Source organism: Manis pentadactyla, chromosome 2, assembly GCF_030020395.1.
Source record: "Manis pentadactyla isolate mManPen7 chromosome 2, mManPen7.hap1, whole genome shotgun sequence".
Lineage (NCBI taxonomy): Eukaryota > Metazoa > Chordata > Mammalia > Pholidota > Manidae > Manis > Manis pentadactyla.
The window spans coordinates 204,175,567-204,197,902 of record NC_080020.1 but is presented as its reverse complement, the minus strand read 5'-3'; the positions used below and the strand labels follow the sequence as shown (position 1 = coordinate 204,197,902).

General features: G+C 41.8%; 1 protein-coding gene across 2 annotated transcripts in view; it reads left to right on the top strand.

The window, feature by feature from the left end:
• Positions 1-1,180: 1,180 nt before the first annotated feature.
• TMEM178A (transmembrane protein 178A) overlaps positions 1,181-22,336 on the top strand; it is a 61,852-nt gene continuing 40,696 nt past the window's right edge. The window contains exon 1 of one of the 2 annotated variants that reach the window (XM_036925563.2): positions 1,181-1,722. In XM_036925563.2, coding sequence (XP_036781458.1) covers positions 1,323-1,722 — 400 coding nt within the window. In that variant the 5' untranslated portion in view covers positions 1,181-1,322. The remainder of the gene's footprint in view (positions 1,723-22,336) is intronic. The other variant, XM_036925564.2, reaches the window with a different exon arrangement.

Below are 22,336 nucleotides of genomic sequence, written 5' to 3'. Positions count from 1 at the left end.
GCATTAAGTGGCACAAGGGTATTGCACCTCTGTTGTAAGACTACACAAGGGCAATTAACTCTTTCAGTACCCCAGGTCCTAACATGTCCTCATTTTAGAAAAAATGGGATTTGCCTGCCTTTCTCAGAATTAACATCTGTAACTGCTGGGTGCTCTAGCAGAACAGAAGGGAGCTGAGATGTGGACTTTGTTGTGTAGCATTGCTTTGTTGTTGACCCTTCCAGCCCATGCATGAAACTTCTGCAGGAGAAAATCATTACTTTGATTTATTACTGGGACTTTCTTTATTCAGAGGCAATAATCACTTGAGGTGCCATCGCAAGGGTTTATTGATCCTATGCTCTTCTAGAAATTCCAGGGGGCCATCACTCTGGAGAGACAGAGGTGGTCAAAGAAAAACAAGTCTGTCTCGGTGCAGGCTGAAGGGAAGTGGGTGAAAATCTCGGGTCATCGTTCTGTAGTGACAATCGGGTGCCTTTTCTTTCGGAAGAGCTGGAGCAGAGAGAACGCTTAGAGGTTGCAATGGGCAAGTGAGAGGGAAGAGCGTCCACACAGAGAGCTGCCAAGGGATGTAAGAGGCTGCATCCTTCAGGCTGCAGGAGCATCGGTCTTCAGCTCCACATCAAGATTCCCAAGAGTTAAATACTACCACGCAGCCCGACCTAGATGGGATTTGCTTCTGGATACAAAACGGGACACTGATCGGAATCAACATGGACAAGTGACAAGACTGAATCTGATGCTGGTGGATAGGGCAGAGGACGGGACTGTGCTCGCGGGTAGATGGAGAAAAGCATCGAGTCCAGGGCACGGATAAAAGGGATACTCAGCCGGGAAACAGAGGCACAAAATGAGGGAGAGAGAGAGGAAGAGTTGAAGTAAAGTAAGGGGAAAGTAGGGACAGGATTAAGGGGAGGAGGATAGGAGAGTGAAGTGAGGGCGGCGAGGAGGGATTCAAAAGGGAAGGGGGCCGCCGAGAGGAGGACGGGCGGGTTGACTGGGAGGCGGGAGGTGGCGAGGGGAGCGAGCGGGCCGGGGGGCAGAGAGCGAGGCGAGGGGGCTGGGGAAGACGAGGGGCAGGAAAGTGCGGGCGGCGCGCGGGTCGGGGGCAAGGCCGGGCGGCCGGGAGGGGCGGGGGCGCCGGGAGGGAGGCAGGGGAAGGGAGCGAGCCGGGCCCGGCGCCCGGGGCGGGGAGGCCGCGGGAGGGAGTGGGGGGCAGGAGGGGGAGCGCGGGAGGGAGCGCGGAGCAGCGCCGAGGCCAAGCGCATTGTGTCTGGCGGCGGCGCGCGAGCCCAGCGGCGGCTGCGGCGGGGCGGGAAGCCATGGGGCCGCGGGCGCTCGTCACCGCGCTCAGCCTCGGCCTCAGCCTCTGCTCCCTGGGGCTGCTCGTCACGGCCATCTTCACCGACCACTGGTACGAGACCGACCCCCGGCGCCACAAGGAGAGCTGCGAGCGCAGCCGCGCCGGCGCCGACCCGCCGGACCAGAAGAACCGCCTGATGCCGCTGTCGCACCTGCCGCTGCGGGACGCGCCCCCCCTGGGGCGCCGGCTGCTGCCAGGCGGCCCCGGGCGCGCCGACCCCGAGTCCTGGCGCTCGCTGCTGGGGCTCGGCGGGCTGGACGCCGAGTGCGGCCGGCCGCTCTTCGCCACCTACTCGGGCCTCTGGAGGAAGTGCTACTTCCTGGGCATCGACCGGGACATCGACACCCTCATCCTGAAAGGTGAGCGGCAGGCGCGCCCCGCATCCCGGGCGCCCGCGCGTCGAGCGCAGCCCGCGGCTCCCGGGGGCGCTGCGGGCCCCGCGGCCGCCTCCCCGCCGCGTCCCCGCGCCCCGCTCCCGGCACGTTCTTTCTTACCCCCCGCCGCCTCCTCTCTTTCTCCCCCTCATCCCACCTCTCTCGCGCGCCTCTGGCTTTCCAGAACTCTTCTCATCCCGCGCTTCCTTCCCTCCCGCACCCCCCACTCCCCACGCCTGTGCGTTAGCCCCCCGCTTTTATCTGCTTCTTCCCCTCCTTCGCCTCCTTTTCCTCTCCTCTCGCCCTCGCTGCCTGCGTACACCTGCCTGACTTGGCATGCCTGGACGCTGCTCCCATGAGGTTAACAATCGAAAAGACCCCACTTTCCCCAAACCGGGCCCCTTCCCTCAAGTTCAGCTTGCCCTTAGAAATACCATTGGGAGAAAAGTGGTGCGAGCCTCAGATGGGGGGCAAAGGGGCTTTCTTGTGTACGGTGCTGGTGTTGGTACCGGACGGAACTGGCGCGGTCATCCCAGGCTGGCAGGCTAACGGGAAGCTAAGGAGGCCCTAGAAACCACCGTTCCTATCCTCAAAGTGCAGGGCTGGTGTAGGTGAGACCTCAGACACCATGAATTCGTTGGTGGGGGCAACCGAATGCACACAGGACACCTACTTTTTTCCAGCCTTCCTGGTCACTGGGCACAGCATCCTCAGCGTCTAGGCACACCAGGGCCAGGAGACAGACCTTCCAAGCCCTTGAATGGAGAGCTCCTCCGAGTTGCACATGGAGTCTACATAATCGCGCCCTCCCGTTGTTGATGCCTTGTAAGGTTGTTTATGTTGTTGTTTGGTTTTTTTGGCACCGAGTTGTAGAGCATCAATTTGCTCTTCTGAAATCCATGCAACACCTGGCTCTCCTGCACGTAATCAGATAGTTGGATTTTTTTTGTAATCTCATTCATGTAAAAATACTCAATGAGACAATCATATTGGTGAAGCTTCTTTCTAATTTTCATAGTTCCACCCTTAATAGAAATTATTTTTCTCTGAGATGAAAACAAAACAAAACCAAACAAACCTTCTTTCCCGTGGACTCATTATTGCAAAACAGAGAAAATCAGTACATTTTAACATTTAGTAGTTCTTCAGAACAGCAAATGAACAGGCTTGTGTTATATTACAGTTTGGAAGGAAATTACACAGAAAGGAGGGGGTTAATAACATGGCCTTCAGAGTCTTGTTAGTTGGCATAGTCTGCATTTCTCAAACATGTCAACTTCCTCCTTCCCATGGCTAGCTCAGCTGGGGACCGTCATCTGAAATCTGCCCTCGCAGGGAAGGACTCTGGCGCTTTTGGGAGGAATAAGATACAGTAACCTTTCTATGGGAAGTGCACCTTTCCCTTTCCTCTTCTAACTCACATTGAAATCTGATTTCTTCCCATGAAGATGCTGCATAATTAATTCTGATGGTCGCATAGTACATGAACAAACTGTAAAAGCTGAATTTGGAGGCTCAGTTATGGAATGCTCATTTAGGCAAGGCAATTTTGAAAGCTAAGCAGTGTAGTGTGTCTTTGGAAATGACGGAGCTGCATTGCCTCACACTCTTTCTATGCCTGGTGTATTTGATGGCATGTAAGTGGGATGTAGAATAATGCCTGAAGCAGCAGGGCAGCATGTAAGCCACCCACAAGAGAGGGACTCTACAAGACAACTGCACATTCCCCACGTCTGAAGGGCCACTAGCTGAGGTGTCCAGCTCCTGGGCCATCAGAATCAAATATCCTAGAAGTGGAAGGGACTTGAGAGGTCAACTAATCCAACTTCTCATTCATTGTTCAAAATCTCTTCTGCAATCTTTCTGACAAATGGTTGTCCAGCCTAGTACTTCCATATAACTGAACTCATAAACCGGTTAAAAGAATGATTATTTTTCCAGTCATGAATGTGATGTTTTAGATTACAACAATCTCAGATTTGTAATATTGATGGTGTTTAACTGGCCCTTTGTGCAAAACACGGAAGAGCTCTAGGTCATAATCAGAAGGCATGGGCTCCATTGCTGGCTCTGCTGCCGAATTGCTGTGTGTCCTTCAACAAGTGTCCAGGCCTCCGAGGCCTTCAGTTTTCTTGTCTGTAGTGTTAGGCAAGCTGTCTCGTCTTCAGGGGACTTTCTAGTTATAAAATTCATCATTGCTGTAATACAACAATGTAAGTTTAGCTTCCTGGGAAGTTAATGAGCTGACTTTATTAAGACATGAGGAGTTTGGAGAAAATAATAGACATCATTTATCAGATCACAATTTGTTGTTTGGGAGATGGCCAAAAATGCCTCAAGTACTTTCAACATTGCTACTAACCTAGCTTGGGCTAATTAAGTAACTCTTCTGGATCTCAGTTTTATCATCTGTGAAATGAATGGGTGAACTAAACAGCTTTAAAGTTCTATGATTCTGTGAATAATTTGAGAAAGGAAAATATCACCAACATTTTCCTTCTCTCAAACATATGATTTTGGTACCCATATTGGTAAACATTATTACCTTTGTTTTGGCATCTGACATTAGGGGCTGAGGTGTGAATTTCTTAAATGAGCTATATATAACTAGCAATTGACATCACATCTAATTAAAAAATTTGAATAACTAGGGTCCCTGATTCCATTCTTTTTTTCTTCTCTGAATTATCTTGCTTAAGTGTCCTAACATTTTGAAATTTTAACTGGAAGAAATGGAAGAAAGTAGACTCAGATGAGAGAGTGGGGAGGGGCTAGAAAGGGCCACAAGAACTGCCTGGAATATTTAGTGAGTTTTTGAGAGGAAACCCATGTGGAAACTCAAAACTCGTCTTTCTTTATGCGGATTTAGAAGGTAAAGCCTGGAGATGAGTGAAAGTTGTAGAGGAATGTGTAGAACTGATAGTAAGGAAAACAGTCTCATAATTGGGATTGTTTGCACTTCATGTTCCTGGAGGCCAGGCAAGTGAGTATTTCTGAGAGATATAGAGGAGATAGAAACATTAAATGAGAGATGAATTTAGAAATGACTTGTGGTGAAGGTCTACATTGGACCTCCATCTGGGACCTTCAATAAGGATGGAGGTAAAGTTACTGATAAGCCATCAAGAACCAAGACTCTAACCCTGATACTCTACCAGGTTGACCAAACAACCATTAACCAACTCAGTTTGAATACAGTTGTTTATCCAGCAGCAAGTCCTCTTACTAGCACTGTATTGTTCAACCCACACTTCACTATCTTGTCTGCTGGGATAACATGGGAATGTACAGGTGCTTTAGATATATTAGGTGCACAGTATATTTCATAGTTTACTATATCTGATGCAATAAATGCCCATGGAAAGCCTACTTTATGCAAGGTAATATTAGGAAGATTTTGGCTACTCACATGGGTTCTTTTGTGTTTGAATTGGTCAGTTGATTCTAAGTTGTTTTTCCATATAGGCCATTCTGGCAGGTAACTATTGATGCCAAGGAAGCTTTGCTGGTCAAAGGGCTGCCTCAGTAAGTATGCAGAAGTCATCCTCAACACAATAATAAAGGGTAAAAAGTTGAGGGAGCCTAGGGGTAGGAACTTGAGAGAATGAACTTAAAGCGCTGAGCCTCAGGCCCCTCCATGTCAAGGGGGCTGTTAGATTTGAAAGAAGCCTTTATATGTAAAAGTCATAGAAAGCTAGTAAAGCAGGTGGGCAGGGCATGGATTATGTAAGGAGCCCAGGAAATGCGAGGAGGTGACCTAAATCTAGGTCCTTCATTCATTCATCTAATTTATTCACTTAACCAATATATATTGAGCATGAGGTATTGTTCTAGGTGTAGAAGATTCGGGAGTGAATAAAATGGATGAGAATGCCTGCCCTCATAGAGTTTATATCAAGTAGTGGAGTTGTTTTCTAGTGGATTAAACAGTAACTACTCTTAGTAGGTTATGGGAAGAGCACTTTGGGAAAGCTGCTAGCACTGGTAGGTAAATGACAGAAAATTCAGTGCCAAAGTCATGGAGTGCTGTGCCGTTTGGGGGATGCCTGGGAATTCTGTTCCAAGTGCAGTTCTTACATTTAAACTACTGGATGAACAGTAAAACAGGAGGACAACTGGAAGGAGACTCAGTTGGAAACATTATATAATGCTTCTTTCAGTTACTGAAAACACTGACTTTAATAAATAAACATTGATGAGACTTGTGAATACATCATGTAGAACTTTGGAGAAATTAATTTTGAATAGGAATTAGTCAATGAAATTATACAAAAAGTTCCAGCTGATCTTACTAGCCTTAACTTCAATTAAAAAAATTCTGAGTTAAAAATATTCATTAAAAACAATTAACATTACTTTTCAAATATATGTACCTTGTTTATATAAATCCAATCTAATATTAGATATTACCTACGATAAATAAAAGGAAAATTAATGTTGTAGTGTTTTGTTTTTATGAAATTAAAAATGATAGAATTTCAGAAATGTGAAGATAGTAATTCTGTGTGCATAATGTTAACTTGTATAGATCATTTGGGACTGAATTCTTGAAACTTGAAATAAAACATCCTTGTGGTTTCAGAAGCATTTTTCCTCTAACGAGATAAACAGAGATATCAAAGACAGTGAGACATAAATACTTTGTCATTTTGTTCTCTGCAAGAAAATGAAAGTAGAAAAATTGGTAGGAATTCATTGGGGCTGCTCTTTACTCTGCTAATGATTTATTTGTTTTTCCCATTGCTTATTTTCCATGAAATTAATAGTCTGTACAGGACCCACCAAGTTCTACCTGACACAGAAATAGATTGATGATTTTCTTTAGCTCACTTGTAGACCAAAGTATCATTTGTGTTGGAATAATTATCTCCCAAGAGCAGATATATCTAGGAAAGCTGAGAGGCTAGCATTCTTTCTTTTCCCTGACCCTGTAGCTCACATATCATTCTCAGACCTTCTCTTGGATGAGAAGATGCTGCTGGCAAAGGGATTCATCAGGTTTGGGGGCCCTGGTTATATCATTAAGACTTCCTTCTTCCTTTATATCTCAAGGCAAGTGGTCTCCACGAATGTTTTGGAACACTACTCTATATAATTCATATTTTTTTCATTTCTAAATGACATGCATGGGCTGTACTAACATATACATTATAAAAGAGACAAATGCAAATTTTGAAGGCATGTGGCAATGAACATATATAACAGAAGTTCAACTCTTTTCACCCCACATTCCAAAGGATTGCCTGTGTACCCCTGGCATGTGCACACTCCACTTGGAAGACTGTTCCTCTCACTGCTCGTTAGCAGAGGCAGGTTTCTCATCTGGGTAGGGGAAGGAGTGATTTTTCCTATCATGGCTCAAATTCATGGTGAGTCTCCCAGGGACACACATTCACTTTGCATGGGGAGGGAACAAGACACATTTTATTTCTGTATCATCTTTGAGGTTAGGCACAGTATTAAATGAGCTCTTTTTGATTAAACAACTGGCAGCTCATACTACACAACTCTTAATGACTAGATTTGTAGTTTTGTCCCACAGTGTTTGGAGGCTGACCGTACCCAAGTGTGATTCTGTGTTTCAACACATTCTAGTGTTAACACTCCTCAAGCTTATCTTGAACAGAAGCTAAATTCTTACTTGCCACTCTGCTATCAAAAAAATACTTCCAACTTTTCCATCTGCACATAGGAATTTTCTTTTAAAAGTAATTTAGAACACAAAAGTGGATGATATTTTAAGTGGCTTGTGATCAAAATTGCCTGAATCAATGACATTTGTACCTTCCATGTCTCGTGGATAACATTTAGCAATGGCTTTGAGGAGAAAAAGAGTTCTTGCTATGTCATGGAAAGTGCACATACAATTACACCCGAGTCACTGTGATTTTTTTCCCTCAGCTACTGATTTTTCTTCTGCAAAGCTCAAAAAGGGCCCTCAAACCCTTGAGAAGCCAGGCAGACTTCTCATAATTGCAAGGTTCTTGATTGCCATAGAAGATAAGCTTTTGTTGGGAGAGCATCTGGGCATTCCATTCCATTGCGGAAGTTACCAAGACTCCCAGGGTCAGTGCCAAGTGGGGTGGGATCACTGGAGGATTTAGGCAGGTCATAGGGTTTTCCCAACAGTTACCAAGAGTGAACTCTCCTTTTCTCTCTGTGGGTGCCTGAAGTGCAGTGGACCCAGATTATTGATCTGTGACCTCTGCCAAGCAAACCATGACCTTGGATTGCCTGGCTCCTCACCCCCTGAGCCCATCTTTCTTGAGTCCAGCATATTTCTTAGGCAGATTCCACTATTCTCTGATACTCAATTGTATGAACATGTGAGTTCCATTGTCTTGTATTATTTGGTTAAAAAAATAAAAATAATGATATTTGATTCTCCTCTTCACTTCCCATCCCCTTGCAAAAGTGGGGAAATTGAAGGGAAAAGTTGGAAACAACCAAATTGGAGGGTTCGCAAATAGTGAATGTGTCCCCTTTGGAGTAAAACATGAGCTTAGTATTTTGGGGTGACTCAGGTAAGATCATTTTAACCACGTAGACTTGTTTTAGGTTTTTAAAATATGTTCTTTAAAAAAAATCACCACACCATTGATATTGTCTAAAGCTTTGCACAACCAGTTGTCAAGATTTTTATCAAAATAAAGGCCTTTCTAAATAGAAAATGGACTTTCTCTTCAAAACCTGGTAAAATTTATGAGTTTATTTTTTTCACTTTCTTACAGAGTTTCCCTGTTGTTAAAAGTGATTGCAGTGATTAATCTGTTTTATTGCAAGTTTTAACTAAAAGGATGTAATTGAACTTTTGGAGCATGAGAGAATCGGTATCACTGTTCTGAGGCTGGCAGCCTGTGTTTGCTGCAGAGCAACGGGAAATTCTGTGCTGCAGTCCATCTTTGTTGTAATTCAGCCAGATAAGCTGACTCTGTAGACCAAACAATAATGTTGGGGGGACACCCATCAGGGAATGCATTAGCAAGTGAAAAATGGGGAATGATACACTCTGTATTTTGGTTTCTGCTCTCTTGAATTACTACAGGCATACTGGATTAGTTTCTGTAACTTGCTGGATGGTCCCCAGTGTTCAGACTTCCTAATATTTTTTTCATAGGTAAAAATCAATCAAGTAATTTCTCCTCTAAGGAGCTAAAGGATGAAATATGTTCCCTTTCAGTTTCTCTAAGTTGTTTGATACTATACAGGTAAACAGGGGAGAAGGAGATACCAGATATGTAAGTGGGAAATTCGGAATGTATAGATAATTCCAGAAGGCTTAATTAGTCATCCCTTTACAACAGGTCACTCAACCGCAAATCAAAGCTGACGCTTCCATCTGCCCTGCCAATAAGCACTGACTGGCAGACTTAGGGGCTCTAACCCCGGTGGAACAGTCAGGGTAGGGAAAGTGGTGAGTAAGGGGTGGGAGGCTGAATTTGGCTTGGATCTCTTTTGTCCACATTAAGAAACTTTTGTTTAGTGTAGGGGTATTTGTATTTGTGTAATAATATTTGTAATAAGTATATGTTTCACTCAATAGTCAACAAATATTGCTAAGTGTTGAAAAGGAAATGCTTTTGAAAATAAGAGGCTGCTTAGTGAAAAACATAGGTGCCCTGTTCTCCTTGACCTGTGCTTTTGTGCTTTCCCTCATCACACCCTGAGTAGTGAGGAAGGTAGTCTCAGTAGGTGAGGGGTGGGCTGTTGGTTAGTTTGAGTGCCATTTTGTAAGTTCTCATAATTTTGAAAACTGCTTACAGTAATGTGTACAGCTGTCATGGAAGGTTAAGCACATGGGTCTTGTTAAATGGTACTCAGTGACATTATCCTGAAAAACAATAGAATTGATCACTTATCACCTGATTGAAAAATCATGAACCAAATCATCAGAGAAGAAGAAACCAAAAATATGATGGGAGACAATTGACTCCAGACCGATTGGAGCTTAGTATTTGTCTTATGCCACTGATACTTAAGAATCACTTCTTCCAGGTGATTTAATCCTTCACCCCTAACACACTGTAGGGAAACTGTTTGGTGTTCACTTAATGGGAATACTGGTTGCAGTAGCTAAAACTAACAAGGACTAGAAAAATAGAGAGGAGCTGGGCTAGAGAGTGGCAGGAAAAGCGACAGTGACTGCTAGCATCAATGTTTCTGAAAAATACTCTTTTTGGTGCAGATGTTTGAAACACACCAAACAAAAGATACATAGAAACTGTTTACTATTCAGCAGTAAAATATAAAATCCAGCCAGAAGATGTCCCCTGAAGGAGCATCAAAGTCATGTTGTATTTCTTTCCTTTTTTTTTCTCAAGGGTTACCTTTTCTTTCTGAAAGAAACTCGAATTGGTAGGAAGAAAATGGGGAAGCACATGTAGAATCAAAGATTCACAGAGTTGAAAGGAACTTTGAGCAGTGATCCTCACCTGTTTTTTTTTACTATGATGCCCTTGATAGATGATTTTCACGTGTGCTACCAATGCCTGTCAGTTATATGCACTTCCTAGCATACCAGCTCGAACTCCCTCCTTTTCTCTCTGAAAGCATATCATCAGAATGGCTGCGAAGGAGGGGATGTTGTTATCAGCATAATTTCAAATCAGTTTTAACTTACAAAACAGAGTCAATTATTGGAGGGGAGTGTGGGGAGGGGTCCTTCAATCTTGTGTAGAAAAGGTTTAGAGACAGTAGTCTGACTGGCATTGGCCAGGAGGGCTTTTTCCAGACTCTGTATTTTTTAGAGGCAGGGGTTGGAAGGGGAGCTGATGGATATTGTGATCATGGGTGCTTCACTCCCCCCAAGTCATCCCCAGGTACCACCACTGATCTGGAAAATTGGGAGCTGTAATAAATAACTCATTACCTGTAATCTTCTGAATTGTTTTCAACACACCTGATGTGAAAAAAAAAATTTTTTTAAGAAGTGACAGGAAAAATCACAGAAGGTCACAGTTTTGTATGCCCTCCCAATATGACAGACTTATTGAAATAAACATTTCTGAGAGCCCCTGAGAAGCATTTCAGCAGAGCAGGTCCCTATTCTCTAAACTACACAGGCAGATGATTCTGGATTAATATTTTGATTATGCCATGGGGGAAAATGAGCGCTTCCTACAAATGGGTCCCAGTTTTCCTTGTGGAAATTTGTGGCATGGGTGTTTTTTAGAACACGTTTTTATTTCTAGATTATCAGAGTTCTTCTTCTAGCACTCTTCCAATTCTATTTGCAGGTTAAAATGGCAGACCTTTTTGTCCCCTGGCCAAGTATTTTCCCACATCTGTAGTTTCCTGGAGTTGTTTTTATTTCTGAAAAGATCAGGTACACCAGCATTTCTGATTAGCTATGAAACAATATAATTTGAGTTGTGAGTCTAATTTTTAAAAATGCAATTAATAAAATACTTAATAAACAATTAAGCACTCATGTAGGTGGTTTTATCAGTTAGGAATCTTTTAGTGCCAAATCATAAAAAGCCCCCCCCAAAATGACTTAACCTGCAAGGAAAATGTATTATCACCCATAGGAAGAAATATGGAGGAGGCCTGTTCCAGGGCTGATTAAAGATTCAGTGCTCTTGAACTTCAGCAGGAGTCCCAACATGGGGGATTTTGCTTTCTGGCTTGTCTCTTCTGGTCACAGCAGTGCCGTGAGTCATTTCCTCACCCAGCAACAGTTCAAAAGCTAGGAAGCAAGGAAGGCTATGCCCCTTTTTTGTGAGCTTCTTTTACAATAAATGTAATTTCCCAGAAATTTCCCAGCTGACTTCCCATAAGTCTCATTGGTCAGAATTATGTCACATGACCATTCCTAAACCAATCCCTGACGAGTGGAATGGAATGATCATCATTCCCTTAGATCAATCAAGTTTCCCCCCTGGTGTTAGGGAAGGGCCTAGTTTCTCCAAGATGCACTTGGCTGCCTGGTACCTGAACGAAATCTGGCCTCTGTTAGGTAAGGAAGAGTGGCTGTTGTGTACACAACCACAGTGCCTGCCACAGCAGAGAAGTTCAAATGGCAGTCCTGTCCACCTGTGGTCATTCTATAGGTAGGACAGAACTGGGAGGAGAACCCAGATTTCCTGCTAACTCTTCCAGCTTTACTGTGTTCTCTGTCCACTTCTCACCCTCATGGGCACAGCGGAGGAAAGAACATCTTCTTCCCTCCACACTTCTAGGTTCTCTGGCTAGGGCCCTATAAACCAGACTCACAAAAGACAGATTACCAAGAGAAAAGCAGAAGTTTAACATGTGCATTGCGCATATACATGGGAACACTCAGAGAAGTAGCTCAAAGTGGAGGTTAGAACTTGAGCTATGTAGCATTAAACAAAAGAGCAATAAATTTTTAGACAAGTGACCATGCAGAGGAAAAGAACTTTGAATTTCCAGGGCTGGCAAATAATGGGAAGGCAAATACAGGTGGAAAACTAATGCTGGCTAGGGACTAGTTCTAGCAATAATTTTTATATAGATCCTTGTGGCATTGTCTCTGGGTTGTTAGGGTCTAGAGTTGTCTCTGGTGATTAACTTCTATCCTTCCTTTTAGAGAGGGGAAGGAGGGGGGTACTTTTATATTTATGTCCTGCTTTTAGACAAATAGGAGGAGGGCAGAGAGCTTTTTTTGTATCCACTTCTTAGCAGATAGCTCACAATAATCCTTAGGCCAAAGTGGCATATTTTGGGGTGGCATATTCTGCCACCCTTCATGACAGTCTTGTGCTTTGCATTTTGAAGTGCTGTTTGTGATTCTTTCATCTCTTGTGACCCAGACACTACATGGTTGTTTCTAAGGAGGCTTATTTAAAATTGCCCTTTAAAAAAATGGAACATAAAGTGTTCAAAATTGTGCACTTGAGGGGATGTAAATGCACTCCAAGATCTGATAGTGCAGTTGCTATAAATGTAATGCATACTGGTTTGGGGAGGCCAGTGTTTCAGTGCTTCCCAGATACACAGCCTCTGTCCCCATCTCCATTTCCCCCACAATATGACTTGTTTTAATTTCTTGTAGGAAAATAACAACAGGAGCAACACATTTCATTCCCATCCCTTGACTGGTAACTGAGTGACCATCACTACAACTTCCAAGCGCATCTGTCACTATGACAACTTTGAGAAAGAGAATGAGCAATTCCCTCTGCTATTGCCTATGTCCTGATGCGCTGATAGAGGCAAATATTCAACATTTGAGAAACCAAGCAATGCTTTATTCATGTCTGTGTTGGGCTTGAATGTCCTTGAAATTCTGTGAAGAACTGTTTGCTTTCAAAATTAGAAACCCGGGAGGCCACCCGAGGAAGCGGTTGTTTGGCCGCGAATGATCCTGTGTTTGGAGGAGTGGGTGGAGGGAAAGGGTGTTCACGTGGAGCCCAGTCATCTTGGCAGGAATGTTCGAGACCAACCACTCCAGTGCACCTCATGTTTCCTGATGGGACGGTTATGCTCCTCTAGGACCTCTCATTTGAAACCAAGAGAGACCTATTTATTGAAGCATTAATATTTATTAAAGTATCTAAAGATACTTCTTTAGAGCAGGAATTTCAAAGCAAGAAAACAATCTGAACCGTTGCATATGGGCTGAGCCAGCAGAATTTTAGCACAGACGCCTCAGAAGATGGTTTAGAGTCACAAGGTATGTGGGTGGACATATATTTGGACCACCAGATTGTATTCCAATTTGTAGGTTTGAAAAGAAAAAAAAGGAGAGAGCAGGCAGGAAAGAAAGGAATGTAGGAAGGAGCAAATGAATAGCTATTTGGTGGATCTTTGAGGAGCTCTGTATGATCTTGTTTCTTAAATATCTATTCAGTACATTTATCTTTCCAAACTAAAATCTTATTCATGCCTTTTCTTCGATTAAAGATCTGTCTGATGGATTCCTCAATATGTTAAACATTGAATTACCAAATGTCCCAGCAGTTCCACTCCTAGGAATATATCCAGAAGAGTGAAAACATACTCAAACTAAATCTTCATGAATGTTCATAGCATCACTATTCGTATTAGCAAAAGGTAGATACAACCCATATGTCCATCAACTGATGACTGGATAAACAAAATGTGGTGTGTCTGTATAATGGAACATTATTTGGCCATCAAAAGAAAAGATGTGCTGGCATATGCTATAATATAGATGAACCATGAACACACATTAAGTGAAAGAAGCCAGACAGAAAAGGCAATGTACTGTATGGTTCTATTTATAGAAATATCCAGAATAGGCCAAGCTATAGAAACAGAAAACAAGGAGGGAGGAATAGGGAGTGACTGCTTAATGAGTCCAAAGTTTTCTTTTGGAAATAGTTGGAATGGCTGCACAACACAATGTACTAAATAAAATTGAATTACACAGTTTAAAATGGTTAAAATGGTTAAAAAAAAAACCACCCAACTCTGATGATTTCCCACTGCCGATAGCTACAAATTTAAACTTCTCAGCAGGTCATAAAATAGCCTTCAGCATGTGAAAGGGGCTCCAACTACTTTTCTGATTAGATACCCAGTCACTTCTCCATGAAATCCAGGACCAGGCTACACCGGCCTGATATTTGCTATTGTCTCAGTGCATACGCCCTTCACTCTCTACGTCATTGTATATCCTCATTCTTCTGCCTGACATACCAACCCCTTGTCCATCTGGCCATTATTCCTTGAAAGCACAACACCATTATTACTCCCTCTGTAAATTTCCTTGACTCTACCTTTAGCCCCTCATTCCCTCATTCAGTGCTTTACTATCTGGAACCCCAGTGCTTTATACATATCTGTAATACAGTACTTTCTACATTATATTGTGGTTTGTTTCCTCATCTATTTTCCTCCCTACCGTAAGACCAGGGACAGATGCCACCCAGCTCAGTACCTGGCACATGGCGACCTTTCTACAGAACGGTTGTTGAACAAATTCCATTGGATTGATTTCAATTGCAGTCATTTTGGGTCCCTTCTCTTCTCACCCACTCCACTGTGTTTCATTTAATTCAAGAACAAGGAGAAGGTAGAATTATTCCCAGTTTTTAAAGACTAGGAAACTAATAATTAATTCAAAACAGATAAAAGTACTTTTTCGCATTTAAAAAAATAGCAATAGTAGTAGATATAAAAAGAAAATCACGGATGCTGTTATTTTTGAAGTAAAATTAACAGAGTGCTTCTTTATGGGAGATTTTCTTTGCAAAATGTTCTTAATCCTTAATTTAAAAATTATATTATTATTGAGGTTTTCTTGTTTTTTTGCTTATCCCCACAGGAAGTCCCTACCCTGTTCCTTCGTCTCTGTTCTCTCACAGAACATAGTAGGGTGGTTTTCAAATACTAGGAACTAAACACACTGGCAGTGTCCCATCAAGTTTATTCTAAGTATCTCTTGGTACAGTTTTGGTGTACTGACTGTTGTTTTTTCGAATAAAATTGTTGAAAGTCCAGTTACAGACTTCCTTTGGCCAGAAAGCAGAATATCTGGAATAAACTGCTGAAACACTCTTGATTGCTGCCCTCCCTCAGGCTGTCAAATGGGCTGTTTGCCTCTGTGTCAGAGCTGCTGGGATGGGTGCCCTCCTAGGCTAGAAAAGCCTGCAGGGTCACGTGGGGTGCAGGAGTGAGCTTCGGCCCCTCCTGGCAGAGGGGACTCTCCCCGGAACTGGTGGCTTTGCTGGTATTCTTTTTTTTTTTGTAGATAATTATTTTTTTATTGAAGGGTAGTTGACACACAGTATTACATTACATTAGTTTCAGGTGTACAACATAGTGATTCAACATTTATATTCATGACAATTCTAGGTACCAGCTATCACCATACCAAGCTGTTACAATATCTTGACTATATTCATTACATCCCGGTTACTTATTATTTTACCATTGGAAGTGTATACATTTTTTTTTTTTTTTTTGTGAGGGCATCTCTCGTATTTATTGATCAAATGGTTGTTAACAACAATAAAATTCTCTATAGGGGAGTCAATGCTCAATGCACAATCATTAATCCACCCCAAGCCTAATTTTTGTCAGTCTCCAATCTTCTGATGCATAACGAACAAGTTCTTACATGGAGAACAAATTCTTACATAGTGAATAAGTTCTTACATGGTGAACAGTACAAGGGCAGCCATCACAGAAACCTTCGGTTTTGCTCACGCATTATGAACTATAAACAGTCAGTTCAAATATGAATACTCATTTGATTTTTATACTTGATTTACATGTGGATACCACATTTCTCTCTTTATTATTATTATTTTTAATAAAATGCTGAAGTGGTAGGTAGATACAAGATAAAGGTAGAAAACATAGTTTAGTGTTGTAAGAGAGCAAATGCAGATGATCAGGTGTGTGCCTGTAGACTATGTGTTAATCCAAGCTAGACAAGGGCAATAAAACATCCACGTATGCAGAAGATTTCTCTCAGAACAGGGGGGGTGAGGTTCTAAGCCTCACCTCTGTTGATCCCCAATTTCTCACCTGATGGCCCCCCTGCGACTGTGCCTGTCTTAGGTTGTTCCTCCCTTGAGGAATCTTACCCGTCTCTGGCTAACCAGTCATCTTCCGGGGCCATGCAGGGAAATGTAAAGTTGGTAAGTGAGAGAGAAGCCTTATTGTTTGAAATGGTTAGCTTTTTATTTCTTTGCATATTATGCCCTGTAGCTTCTATGCCCAGCATTTGTCTTGAGGTATCTTTACCACTTGGAAGAATTATGATACTCGGTAAATTTGATATGAGGCACGAATTCTATTTAAGGGTTGTAATTAGGAAGGAAGAAGAAAAGCTATAGAAGTAGCAGGCGGGAGAAAACATGGGAAGATTGATTATTTCTTTGACATATCTTCTTGTAGAGTAACTTCAGCATATATAGGTTTTAAGCTACTACTTAAATTGCACACACACATTAACATAATAGGAGTATAGTTACCTAACCAAAGCATACCTGTAATTACCAGCCATCTCCAGTGAAACCAAGAAAACCAGTTAGGCACCTTAGGCATTTGTGAAAACTTATCTATGATATGGTGGATATTGTCCAACTGAACTTCAACAGTCTGAGAGAAATCAGACAAATTAAAACAACCCATTCCTGGGGACTGTTCACATGCCATATGTTCTTTTAACAGTAAATAGTCTGTAGTTGTAAGACTTTGGAGCGCTACAATTTGCACTTCTCCAAATTCTTGGTTGAGTTCCAACAGTATAGATCCAGTCAAATTTGTTGTTTTACTGTATGCACAGGCCAGCTTAGATATCTCCTTACTCATTCCCATGGCAAGTCCAGGAACTGGTGGGATGAGTGCATCTACAGCTGTAGCAGTGCGTGGATCTTTGTTGGGGTTTTTTGATGATCATCTTCTGGCATGAGTCTTCCAGAGAGTACAGATGTTGGAAGTTCTTTTTCATATCGTATCTTAGTTCATTTTTGGGGTAGCCCAATTAGGCTTTGATCCTCTGTATAAACACAAACAGACCCTTTGCCTACACTTTTATATGCCCTTTATACCCTTGTGTAGAACTCGTTGGAGGTTACCACACAGGAACTGCCCTTTTTTTTTTTTTTTTTGCTTTGTTTTTGGTATCACTAATCTACACTTACATGACGAATATTATGTTTACTAGGCTCTCCCCTATACCAGGTCTCCCCTATAAACCCCTTTACAGTCACTGTCCATCAGCATAGCAAAATGTTGTAGAATCACTACTTGCCTTCTCTGTGTTGTACAGCCCTCCCTTTTCTCCTACCCCCCCATGCATGCTAATCTTAATACCCCCCTACTTCTCCCTCCCCTTTATCCCTCCCTACCCACCCATCCTCCCCAGTCCCTTTCCCTTTGGTACCTGTTAGTCCATTCTTGAGTTCTGTGATTCTGCTGCTGTTTTGTTCCTTCAGTTTTTCCTTTGTTCTTATATTCCACAGATAAGTGAAATCATTTGGTATTTCTCTTTCTCTGCTTGGCTTGTTTCACTGAGCATAATACCCTCCAGCTCCATCCATGTTGCTGCAAATGGTTGGATTTGCCCTTTTCTTATGGCTGAGTAGTATTCCATTGTGTATATGTACCACATCTTCTTTATCCATTCATCTATCGATGGACATTTAGGTTGCTTCCAATTCTTGGCTATTGTAAATAGTGCTGTGATAAACATAGGGGTGCACTGATCTTTCTCATACTTGATTGCTGTATTCTTAGGGTAAATTCCTGGGAGTGCAATTCCTGGGTCAAATGGTAGGTCTGTTTTGAGCATTTTGATGTACCTCCATACTGCTTTCCACAATGGTTGAACTAACTTACATTCCCACCAGCAGTGTAGGAGGGTTCCCCTTTCTCCACAGCCTCGCCAACATTTGTTGTTGTTTGTCTTTTGGATGGCAGCCATCCTTACTGGTGTGAGGTGATACCTCATTGTAGTTTTAATTTGCATTTCTCTGATAATTAGCGATGTGGAGCATCTTTTCTTGTGTCTGTTGGCCATCTGTATTTCTTTTTTGGAGAACTGTCTGTTCAGTTCCTCTGCCCATTTTTTAATTGGGTTATTTGTTTTTTGTTTGTTGAGGCGTGTGAGCTCTTTATATATTCTGGACATCAAGCCTTTATCGGATGTGTCATTTTCAAATATATTCTCCCATACTGTAGGGTTCCTTTTTGTTCTATTGATGGTGTCTTTTGCTGTACAGAAGCTTTTCAGCTTAATATAGTCCCACTTATTCGTTTTTGCTGTTGTTTTCCTTGCCCGGGGAGATATGTTCAAGAAGAGGTCACTCATGTTTATGTCTAGGAGGTTTTTGCCTATGTTTTCTTCCAAGAGTTTAATGGTTTCATGACTTACATTCAGGTCTTTGATCCATTTTGAGTTTACTTTTGTATATGGGGTTAGACAATGGTCCAGTTTCATTCTCCTACATGTAGCTGTCCAGTTTTGCCAGCACCATCTGTTGAAGAGACTGTCATTTCGCCATTGTATGTCCATGGCTCCTTTATCACATATTAATTGACCATATATGTCTGGGTTAATGTCTGGATTGTCTAGTCTGTTCCATTGGTCTGTGGCTCTGTTCTTGTGCCAGTACCAAATTGTCTTGATTACTATGGCTTTATAGTAGAGCTTGAAGTTGGGGAGTGAGGTCCCCCCTACTTTATTCTTCTTTCTCAGGATTGCTTTGGCTATTCGGGGTCTTTGGTGTTTCCATATGAATTTTTGAATTATTTGTTCCAGTTCATTGAAGAATGTTGCTGGTAGTTTCATAGGGATTGCATCAAATCTGTATATTGCTTTGGGCAGGATGGCCATTTTGATGATATTAATTCTTCCTAGCCACGAGCATGGGATGAGTTTCCATCTGTTAGTGTCCCCTTTAATTTCTCTTAAGAGTGACTTGTAGTTTTCAGAGTATAAGTCTTTCACTTCCTTGGTTAGGTTTATTCCTAGGTATTTTATTTTTTTTGATGCAATTGTGAATGGAGTTGTTTTCCTGATTTCTCTTTCTGTTGGTTCATTGTTAGTGTATAGGAAAGCCACAGATTTCTGTGTGTTGATTTTGTATCCTGCAACTTTGCTGTATTCTGATATCAGTTCTAGTAGTTTTGGGGTGGAGTCTTTAGGGTTTTTTATGTACAATATCATGTCATCTGCAAATAGTGACAGTTTAACTTCTTCTTTACCAATCTGGATTCCTTGTATTTCTTTGTTTTGTCTGATTGCCGTGGCTAGGACCTCCAGTACTATGTTAAATAACAGTGGAGAGAGTGGGCATCCCTGTCTAGTTCCCGATCTCAGAGGAAATACTTTCAAATTCTATATAATGTTGGCTGTGGGTTTATCATAGATGGCCTTTATTATGTTTAGGTACTTGCCCTCTATTCCCATTTTGCTGAGAGTTTTTAACATGAATGGATGTTGAACTTTGTCAAATGCTTTTTCAGCATCTATGGAGATGATCATGTGGTTTTTGTCTTTCTTTTTGTTGATGTGGTGGATGATGTTGATGGACTTTCGAATGTTGTACCATCCTTGCATCCCTGGGATGAATCCCACTTGGTCATGGTGTATGATCCTTTTGATGTATTTTTGAATTTGGTTTGCTAATATTTTGTTGAGTATTTTTGCATCTACCATCAGGGATATTGGTCTGTAGTTTTCTTTTTTGGTGGGGCCTTTGCCTGGTTTTGGTATTAGGGTGATGTTAGCTTCATAGAATGAGTTTGGGAGTATCCCCTCCTCCTCTATTTTTTGGAAAACTCTAAGGAGAATGGGTATTATGTCTTCCCTGTATGTCTGATAAAATTTCGAGGTAAATCCATCTGGCCCGGGGGTTTTGTTCTTGGGTAGTTTTTTGATTACTGCTTCTATTTCGTTGCTGGTAATTGGTCTGTTTAGATTTTCTGTTTCTTTCTGGGTCAATTGTGGAAGGTTGTATTTTTCTAGGAAGTTGTCCATTTCTCCTAGGTTTCCCAGCTTGTTAACATATAGGTTTTCATAGTATTCTCTAATAATTCTTTGTATTTCTGTGGGATCTGTCATGATTTTTCCTTTCTTGTTTCTGATACTGTTGATTTGTGTTGACTCTCTTTTCTTCTTAATAAGTCTGGCTAGAAGCTTATTTATTTTGTTAGTTTCTCGAAGAACCAGCTCTTGGTTTCATTTATTTTTGCTATTGTTTTATTCTTCGAAATTTTATTTATTTCTTCTCTAATCTTTATTATGTCCCTCCTTCTGCTGACTTTAGGCCTCATTTGTTCTTCTTTTTCCAATTTTGATAATTGTGACATTAGACATTTGGGATTGTTCTTCCTTTTTTAAATATGCTTTGGATTACTATATACTTTCCTCTTAAGACTGCTTTTGCTGTGTCCCACAGAAGTTGGGGCTTAGTGTTGTTGTTGTTGTCATTTGTTTCCATATATTGCTGGATCTCCATTTTGATTTTGTCATTGATCCATTGATTATTTAGGAGCGTGTTGTTAAGCCTCCATGTGTTTGTGAGCCTCTTTGCTTTCTTTGTACAGTTTACTTCTAGTTTTATGCCTTTGTGGTCTGAAAAGTTGGTTGGTAGGATTTCAATCTTTTGAAATTTTCTGAGGCTCTTTTTGTGGCCTAGTATGTGGTCTATTCTGGAGAATGTTCCATGTGCACTTGAGAAGAATGTATATCCTGTTGTTTTTGGATGTAGAGTTCTATAGATGTCTATTAGGTCCATCTGCTCTACTGTGTTGTTCAGTGCTTCCGTGTCCTTACTTATTTCCTGCCCAGTGGATCTATCCTTTGGGGTGAGTGGTGTGTTGAAGTCTCCTAGAATGAATGCATTGCAGTCTATTTCCCCCTTTAGTTCTGTTAGTGTTTGTTTCACATATGCTGGTGCTCCTGTGTTGGGTGCATATATATTTAGGATGGTTATATCCTCTTGTTGGACTGAGCCCTTTATCATTATGTAGTGTCCTTCTTTATCTCTTGTTCCTTTCTTTGTTTTGAAGTCTATTTTGTCTGATATTAGTACTGCAACTCCTGCTTTCTTCTCGCTGTTGTTTGCCTGAAATATATTTTTCCATCCCTTGACTTTTAGTCTGTACATGTCTTTGGGTTTGAGGTGAGTTTCTTGTAAGCAGCATATAGATGGGTCTTGCTTTTTTATCCATTCTATTACTCTGTGTCTTTTGATTGGTGCATTCAGTCCATTAACATTTAGGGTGACTATTGAAAGATATGTACTTATTGCCATTGCAGGCTTTAAATTCGTGGTTACCAAAGGTTCAAGGTTAGCCTCTTTAGGATCTTACTGCCTAACTTAGCTCGCTTATTGAGCTGTTATATACACTGTCTGGAGATTCTTTTCTTCTCTCCCTTCTTGTTCCTCCTCCTCGATTCTTCATATGTTGGGTGTTTTGTGCTGTGCTCTTTCTAGGAGTGCTCCCATCTAGAGCAGTCCCTGTAAGATGTTCTGTAGAGGTGGTTTGTGGGAAGCAAATTCCCTCAGCTTTTGTTTGTCTGGGAATTGTTTAATCCCACCATCATATTTGAATGATAGTCGTGCTGGATACAGTATCCTTGGTTCAAGGCCTTTCTGTTTCATTGTATTAAATATATCATGCCATTCTCTTCTGGCCTGTAGGGTTTCTGTCGAGAAGTCTGATGTTAGCGTGATGGGTTTTCCTTTATAGGTGACCTTTTTCTCTCTAGCTGCCTTTAAAATTCTTTCTTTGTCCTTTATCTTTGCCATTTTAATTATTATGTGTCTTGGTGTTGTCCTCCTTCGATCCTTTTTGTTGCGGGTTCTGTGTATTTCCATGGTCTGTTCAATTATTTCCTCCCCCAGTTTGCGGAAGTTTTCAGCAATTATTTCTTCTAAGATACTTTCCATCCCTTTTCCTCTCTCTTCTTCTTCTTCTGGAATCCCTATAATATGGATATTGTTCCTTTTGGATTGGTCACACAGTTCTCTTAACATTGTTTCATTCCTGGAGATCCTTTTATCTCTCTCTATGTCAGCTTCTATGTGTTCCTGTTCTCTGGTTTCAATTCCATCAATGGCCTCTTGCATCCTATCCATTCTGCTTATAAACCCTTCCAGAATTTGTTTCATTTCTGCGATCTCCTTTCTGGCATCTGTGATCTCCC